Genomic DNA, 8,478 nt, shown 5'->3' on the forward strand with positions numbered 1-8,478 from the left:
GCGGCGGTTACAAGCGAGCACTGCAATACGTTCGGTGGATGTTCGACGCGGAAGAGAAGGCAACTCTCATGAAAATTCTGACGTCAACATAAAATGTGATATTCTGCAAAAGGGCTACAACAGGGAGTATTAGACACCACGGTAGCCACAATAGAAATTGTGAAGGCTTTCGCAATAAAAAAATAGATTACTGAAAAGAAAAACGTTGACAATTTCTTTTTTTCATGGCATCTTTGATAGCAGAACAAATTTCAAATCTCGATACATTCAAAGACCGACTAAAAGATATCACAAAAACTTTTAGGACGTGTCAGCTAAAAATTATAAAAAAGCAAATTAGCGACGGGTAGTGGTGGGTAACGATTCGTCCATGAGGATCACTAACCTGCCGGGAAGTATGTTGCTGTTGTTGCTGCCACCATTTGCATAACTTTTTGGCATTTCTTGTAGATACTCAGTGGCCCAATGCTTCCAAAAACGCTGAACCAAAAGCTGCCACTTCTGAAGATCGTCTAGCGTGCAGAATTTCAGCTGGGTGTAGTCCGGTTCAGGCACGGCGAACATCGATGTGCCAATAAGGAAGTGTGCCGGTGTGAGTGCAGCTAGCTCGTTAGGATCGTCGGACAAAGGCAACAGCGGACGGGAATTCATCGCTGCTTCGATTTGGTGGAGCACAGTGCAGTAGCCTTCGTACGACAGCCGCGTATTGCTCAGGTGACGATAGAGGTGTCGCTTCGCCGTCTTTACTGCTGCTTCCCATAATCCGCCGAAGTGTGGAGCCTTTGGTGGGTTGAAATGCCAAGTGATTCTCCGGTCAGCGCATCTGGTAGCCACGGTGTTGCGGTGTTGTTCGTCGTTGAACAGCTCAAAAAGCTCCTTCAGTTCACGTTCTGCGCCTTCGAAGTTTTTCCCATTATCAGAATGGATGTGGGCTGGCAATCCGCGTCGTGATGTGAATCGGCGTAGCGCTGCTAAGAATCCCGCCGTTGTGAGGTCTCCTACGAGTTACAAATGCACAGCTTTCGTAGCGAAACACACGAAAACGCACAGATAGCTCTTAGTAGCTGCTGCCTTCCGGTGCGCTGGCTTTAAATAGAATGGACCGGCGTAGTCCACTCCGGTTACAGAAAACGGTCGGCTCGGTGTGATGCGGGATGGTGGAAGCTGGCCAACCGGCTGCCGTGCGAGTGCGGGATCTTGCCGAACACAGCGGAAGCAGTTCCTTGAGATGGTTTTCACCAAGCGACGTCCGTCCAGTGGCCAATACAGCTCTCTAATGCGAGATAGCAATAGCCTTCCACTAGTATGTTTCAGCTCTTCGTGGTAATCTTCCGCAAGCAGACGGGTGAATTTGTGGTTCTTCGGTAGAACAGCTGGATGCTTGGACTGATACGGTAGTTGCGACAAGTTCAATCGTCCTCCCACCCGTATTACTTCCTCTGTATCCAGGAATGGGGTAAGTTTTCGTAAAGGTGATTGTTTCATCAATGCTTCTCCCTTTTTTAGCTGCTTGATTTCCGCGGAAAATGCATCATGCTGGGCTATTATGCAAAGCACAGTTTTTGCAGCATCCACGTACTCGGGCGTGATCGTCTTAGATGCATTGGTGTGCGGTATCGGTCGCTGGGATCGCGCCTTCTGCTTGGTGTTGCGCACAAACCGTATGCAGTATGCAATGATGCGCACCATTCTGGTGAAGGATGAATGCCAAACCATGGATGAGTTGGTGTACAAACTAAAGCGGCACTCACCTGGCGTGTTTCTAGGTCCGCCTCATCGCTTGGTTCTGGATCTGAGCTGGGCCAATGGGACGAAGGTTGCACAAGCCAATCTGGACCGTTATTCCAAAGCTGATTCTGCGTGAAGTGTGCTGCCGACATGCCTCGGGAAACCAAGTCAGCAGGATTGGATGTGCCAGGAACGTGCCTCCATTGCCTTGGATGAGAGTAGTGTTGCACCTCAGCTACTCGATTTGCCACGAACGTCTTCCAGGAGTTGGGAGGTGACGCAATCCATTTTAGCGTCAATGTTGAGTCGGACCAGAAAAACGATTCGGCGCACACGATCTGCATTGCCTCCTTGACGCGATGATGCAGATGGGCGCCCAGGACAGTTGCGCTTAGTTCAAACCTCGGCAACGTGACGCGCTTCAGTGGTGCCACTCGAGACTTCGGAGCTAATAGGCTGATGCGGACTTCTCCCGCCGCGTTTTCACAACGAGCGTAGACACATGCTCCGTAGGCGGCCTCCGAAGCATCGGTAAATGTGTGAAATTCTACTGTTGCATCTGGTAAGAGAGCGTAACGGTTAGTCCTGTACTCGGATAACGTTTTCCAGTCGCTCTGAATCGCCTTCCATTTTTTACAGATGTGATTAGGAACAGGTTCATCCCAGCCGGATTTGAGTAGCCATAGCTCCTGCATCAGCATCTTAGTACGCACGATCATCGGTGCTATCAATCCGAGCGGATCGTACATTTTGGCAATGCTCGACAAAATAGATCGCTTGGTGGACGTGGCTTCATCAGCCTCAGTGTTGGATTCAAAACACAGCTCATCCGATTCAGGCTTCCACGAGATGCCGAGTGCTTTGATCGTCTCGTTGGGTAATGAGGGATGAGTATGTGCCGATATACTCGGTGCTTAAGCCGGAGAGCACGCTCAGATTGTTTGAGGTCCACTTGCGCAACTCAAACCCACCTTTGGCAAGTAGCGCTGATAACTCCATACGCAGCTGAACAGCTTCGCGAACGTTATTGGCACCACCAATGAAGTCGTCCACGTAAAAGTTTCGTTTCAGGGCTGCACGTGCAAGCGCATACTCAGTCCCTTCACCATCTGCTAGTTGGATAAGTGTGCGTGTAGCCAGAAACGAGAAAGGTGCTAGTCCGTATGTAACGGTGTTGAGCTCATATACTTGGATCGGAGCTTGTGGCGAAAATCGAAAAAATATGCGCACCAATCGACGATCATCAGAATGCAGCAATATTTGTCGGTACATTTTAGCTATATCTCCCACAAGTGCTATTTGGTAGGTGCGGAATCGCAACACAATATCAAGCAGCTCGTCCTGCACGATTGGACCAACACATAGAATGTCATTCAAGGAATAACCGGTGCTTGTTTTTGCAGATCCGTCGAACGCGACCCTTACTTTCGTGGTGGTACTGGAGGCTTTAAATACGGGATGGTACGGTAGGTAGTACGCCCGTTCATCCCCACTATTTTGGTCATGAGCGACATGTGCCCCAGCTCCAAATACTCCTTCATGAAGGCATGATAGTCTTCCTTGAGCTGTGGGTTGCGTTCTAGCCTCCTCTCCAGCAGCTCGAAGCGTCTCAAAGCGGTAGTTTTAGACAGGCCAAGCTTTTCCGTGAAGTCGGTCTGTTTGGGCAATCGTACAATATAGCGACCCGACTCGTCGCGCTGAGTGGTTTCTTTATACAATGTTTCGCATCGCCGCTCATCAGGTGAGTACGAATCATTGACGCTTAACTCTTCCAGCTTCCAAAAGCGTTCGAGAGACTCCTCCAGGGATGCCATGCAGACGATTGTGGACGCGGCGGTGCAATCGGTCGGAGATGCAGGATTCTGAGGAGAGGTGGGACCAATCATGACCCACCCAAACACGCTGTTCAGCATAGTTGGAAGGTTCGGAGCAAGCTCGTGCGATTTTACGTTCGTAAAGAAGGAAGCGTAATGACGGGCACCAAGGATGAGATCAATCGGGGCTGATTTATCGAACTGCGGGTCAGCCAAAACAAATTCCGAAGGAATGTTCCAGCCGCGAGTGGAAACATCATGCGCCGGCAGATCAGCGATCACCTTGTCTACTACCAGAAAATCGACATCCAAGTCAAAATGTTCAACACGTGAAGCAATTTGAGCTCGAATCGACCTCCTCACCGTTCTGGTGGATAGTCCTGCTCCTTTGAGGGTTATGTTAACCGTGCTACCTTTCAAAGCCAACCTCTGAGCAAGGCGATTGCTCATCAAATTGGGCTGTGATGCGCTGTCTAAGAGTGCACGCACAGGATGCAGGATGCCGTGTGCATCGGTTACATTTAGAAGTGCAGTTTGTAATAATATTTGTGAAGGTGATTGTTTTATTGCAGCTGCGTAGCTGCGTTGTATGCTAGCCGTGTGATCATCAGTGGCGTGTATTGTGTGTGAAGGTTCATCTTGCGCAGCTAGCATTGGAAATGTAGTGGAAGATGTGCTGGGAGTGCTTTCAGTGTGAATCATTGTGTGATGCGCCAAGTTGCAATGACGACACTTGTACTGTGACTAGCAATCGCGGGCACGGTGATTGTCTCGCAGACAATTCAAACACAAGCGGGCATCAAGTACCTTACGGTACCGCTGGGCCGGATTCATGGCATTAAATCGCTGGCATTTTGTTATGGTGTGCGGCATATTGCACAACGGGCATTTATTAACATCGCGGTCAGTGGTAGCAAAACTAGCAGTGCGCGGAAAAATGGAGCGTCTTGGTGGTATCGGTGCTTCTATAGGCGATGGTTCGGGTTTGTTTACTAATAGCGTCTCGAGTACGCGCATACGGCGGTGCAAAAAGGCAATCAACGAATCGTAGCTCGGATTGTCATTGGTCGAAGCAAATTCTTCCCAATCGCGCAATGTGTTAGAGGGCAATTTTGTGCAAAGTAAATGCTCTAAAATACTACTCCAGCCGTCAGTTTTCGCTCCCAAGTGATTTAAAGTTTTTTTGTGACGCTCGAACTCGTCCACTAGCTGGTGCAGGGTTGTCGCACTTTCCCTCTTCGCTGGTGTGATGCAGAACATCGCTTGTAAGTGGCGTTTTTTCAGAAGATATTCATTCGAATATCGCTCAGCGAGTGTTTTCCAAGCTAATTCATAGCTGGAGGCGCTTATTGTAATGGCGTCGATCACTTGCGCTGCTTTACCTTTTAGGGCTGTGCGTAGATAATGGAATTTTTGTATTGGCGGCAAATCAACATTATCGTGAATCAAACACTCAAAGGTATCCCTAAAGGTCAGCCATTGCATATAATCGCCGTCAAACTCCGGCAGAGCGATGGTGGGCAGTTTTATGCCTTGTAGCGGGTTCCTACCGGCTCCTTGCTGCAACACTTCGCTGCGCGGAATTTCTCTATATTTCGCTTTCAATGCCGATTGAACGCGAATCAAGCGCCGTTCAAAATCCTCCCTAAGGGCGGCATTGTGTGTCATCTCTTCAGCAGCGGTTGCACTGTCCTCCAGCTGCTGTTGAAGGCTCTCCAAATCCTTGCATATTTGGTCAAATTTGGCCGTACGAGTTTCCACCTCGATAGAATCCCTATCGGGCTGGTAGTTTTGAAGAAACTCTTCGTAACGGGCCAAAATGGCAATCAAAATCGTTCGTCTCGACGACATAATAAGCGGTTGAGCTGGTATCTTACTAAAACTGCGATTATCGTGTGCGCGAGTGTAGTGTAAAGTGCAGTGTAACGGTCGGGCAGTGAAAGGCAAAGGTGTTTAACACTTTATCGAAAAAATTGCGAATATTCAGGATATCGGCACAATCCTGGTCACGGCACCAATGTTTCGTCACGAATAGTTTTCGGATAAAGTTTCCTTTTCTTTCTTTGGTTTTTGCTGCTAATAATTACCGAAGAGAAATCGCCAAAAATTGGAAAAAGCCCGCCCAAAATTGGAGGGAGCAGAAACCTCAAAGCTGGAGAGAAACACCCCAGCAAAATTGGAGGTCTAATCCCCAATGCCTGCGCCTAAACGTATAGTCCAAAACAGCCGAAGTCATACAAAATCATGAAAATGTCTGCGCCCTTGTGTTCCGGCGTCCTCGTGAAGTTTACCGAGCCGAACCGAACAGTGTGCGTATCAGGTAGCAGCATTTGTACTGCTTACCTGCCGTATGCCGCTGTGATACCGAGCGAGACGCAGAGACAACGCATCAAAAGGACATGTGTAGCCGTGAGGAAATTTTTCTGTGTCTCTTTTGCCTTGTCCTTGCCTTTAGATCCTGATGAGTGAACCATGCATACCTTTCGGGTACGTTCGGGGCATTAGCTCTGTCCCTCTCATGTTAATGGGTAAGATAGAATCGTATGCCATCGGCTCTGCATTAGGGCGTGGGCAGGCCCGTGGACGCTGTCTGTTCGCACACAATCAGCGCAACAAAACATTTTTGTAGGACAGAACCAGAGGGAGGTGAGATACGCGGATGCGAATCAAAACCAACATCCAACTTCGTTAAATTTAAGTTAGGATTATCAGATTCCATTTGTACTCTTCTAGTCGACACTGGATCGGATATTTGTATTATATAAAGAAAAAATATATAAATAAATAATAAAAATATAAATAATAAAAAAAATTGTGAAAAAGACACAGGTATATCAACCTAAAGATAACTGTGACATTCAGGGAATCGGTCAAGGAACAATTATTTCCCATGGTTCCACATAAACAGACATTTTAGTCGAAGTACAACGTATTTTCCAGGAATTTCATATAGTTCCTCAGGACTTTCCCATTCCTTTTGATGGAATTCTAGGTAGGGATTTTTATACTAGCTACCAATGCAGAATAGATTACTATCTATAGATCTGGATTAAACTATGAAGGGGAAGATCTGGAGGTTCCCATGGAGGATACGCTACAGGGTAAAACTTTGATACCCCCTAGATGCGAAATAATCAAAGAAGTAAATTTTTTAAATAAGCTCAGGAGAGACGAAGTAGTATGCGCATAAGAATTTTAAAAGGATGTTCTAGTTGGAAACTGCATCGCGAATGAAAGTTCACCCAATTTGAAAATAATTAACACTTCAAACGAGCCAAAACTGGATTGAATTAACCACCTGAGAACAATCGCCCTTGATCAATACGATGTTGTACAAAATCAACTCAACAATGATAACAGGGTGGAAAATTCAAAAAATGCAGTACAAACTAGTAACTGCTAAAAAAATACAGGTATTGCATACGATAATTTGCTGATGGAATTTAATGACATATTCCATCTAACCGGGGATAAACTAACAGTTAATAACTTCTACGAGATAAGAAGATAAGATTAGAAGATAAAGCTCCGGTATACATACCAAATAATAAAAAGAATCACGCACAACTACCGGAAATAAAGGAGCAGCTGGGAAAAATTATAGAGGACGGCATCTTTGAACCTTCAGTGTCGCACTACAACTCACCAATTTTGCTCGTACCAAAAAAATCTTCGACAAGGAAGAAATGGAGACTTGTGGTCTCCCATAAAAGCCATTTTTTCAAAAAAGAGGTTACATACTTAGGGCACAAAATTACCGATAAAGGAATTTTGCCTGATGACACTAAGTACGACAGCTCAAGAAAGTACCCGGTATCCACAAATGCGGATGAAGTTAGGAGATTTGTTGCTTTCTACAATTATTATAGGAAGTTTGTGCCAAATTGCTCGAGAAAGGCACAACCACTTAATAATCTGCTGCGCAAAAAAGTAACTTTTGAATGGACCCCGGAATGCCCAGCGGCATTTGAATACCTAAAGGACGCATTGATAAATCCTAAAATATTGCAGTATCCTGATTTCGAGAAGGAGTTTATATTAACAACCGATGCGTCAACAACAGCTTGCGGAGCAGTATTATCGCAAACACACAATGGTACTGAACTTTCAATCACTTTCGCAAATCGGACCTTCACAAAGAAAGAATGCAATAAGGCAATAATAAAGAAAGAATTACTAGCAATTCATTGGGCAAAAGAACACTTCAGACCGTATCTTTTCGGCACAAGGTTTAGAGTAAAAACAGACTATAGACCTCTGGTATATTTGTTTTGAATGAAAAACCCTTCTTCCAAATTGACAAGAATCCGTCTAGATCCGTCTTGAAGAATTTGACTTTATAATCGAACATGTGAAAGGAGAACAGAATGTAGTGGCGGACGCTCTATCCCGTATCAACATCACGTCGGATGACATTAAAAACATCATCGAGTTGACAAGATCAATGGTGAAGCAGAACGTTCCAAAACTACAAAATGAGGTGTAGGAAAACGAAAACACTATTGAAATATCAGGAAAGGTTTTAAACAAAAATAAAACTAAAGTTCTCCTATTAGTAAGAGACTTTTATCTCAAGGGCAATATAGGGAAGGAAGAGCCTTTATTAGTAAAGGACTTCTATAAAAGAAAGGAAAACTCTGAATTAGTGCAATTTTTACGGATACTAGAGCGAAAAGCCAAGGCGACCAAATTAGAAAATTTCGCTATATTAAATAAAGACAAGCTATTTGAAAAAAATCAGCGTAGAAGATGCCTAGAAAATTGCCCACGAAAGCCTAATAAATCTCGAAATAACAATCTATGAGAGCCAAAAAGAGATAACAAAAAAGGAAAAAAAAAATGAATAAACTCAAAAATAATCATGAAACACCTACGGGAGGTCATTTAGGACAAACTAGGATGTTTAAAATGATTAGAAGAGAATTTAAATTTAATA

At 45.2% G+C, this 8,478-nt stretch overlaps 1 protein-coding gene across 1 annotated transcript; it reads right to left on the bottom strand.

The window, feature by feature from the left end:
- Positions 1–310: 310 nt before the first annotated feature.
- On the bottom strand, positions 311–5,393 carry LOC120952879 (uncharacterized). Its single transcript, XM_049605394.1, has 7 exons — positions 5,093–5,393; positions 3,194–3,832; positions 2,700–2,840; positions 1,752–2,641; positions 1,104–1,638; positions 386–998; positions 311–314 (listed from the first exon to the last, which is right to left on the bottom strand). Exons 1-7 carry the CDS (start codon positions 5,391–5,393, stop codon positions 311–313), a joined length of 3,123 nt encoding a protein of 1,040 aa, XP_049461351.1.
- Positions 5,394–8,478: the final 3,085 nt, after the last annotated feature.

Source organism: Anopheles coluzzii, chromosome X (genome assembly GCF_943734685.1).
Source record: "Anopheles coluzzii chromosome X, AcolN3, whole genome shotgun sequence".
In the NCBI taxonomy this organism is placed as follows: domain Eukaryota; kingdom Metazoa; phylum Arthropoda; class Insecta; order Diptera; family Culicidae; genus Anopheles; species Anopheles coluzzii.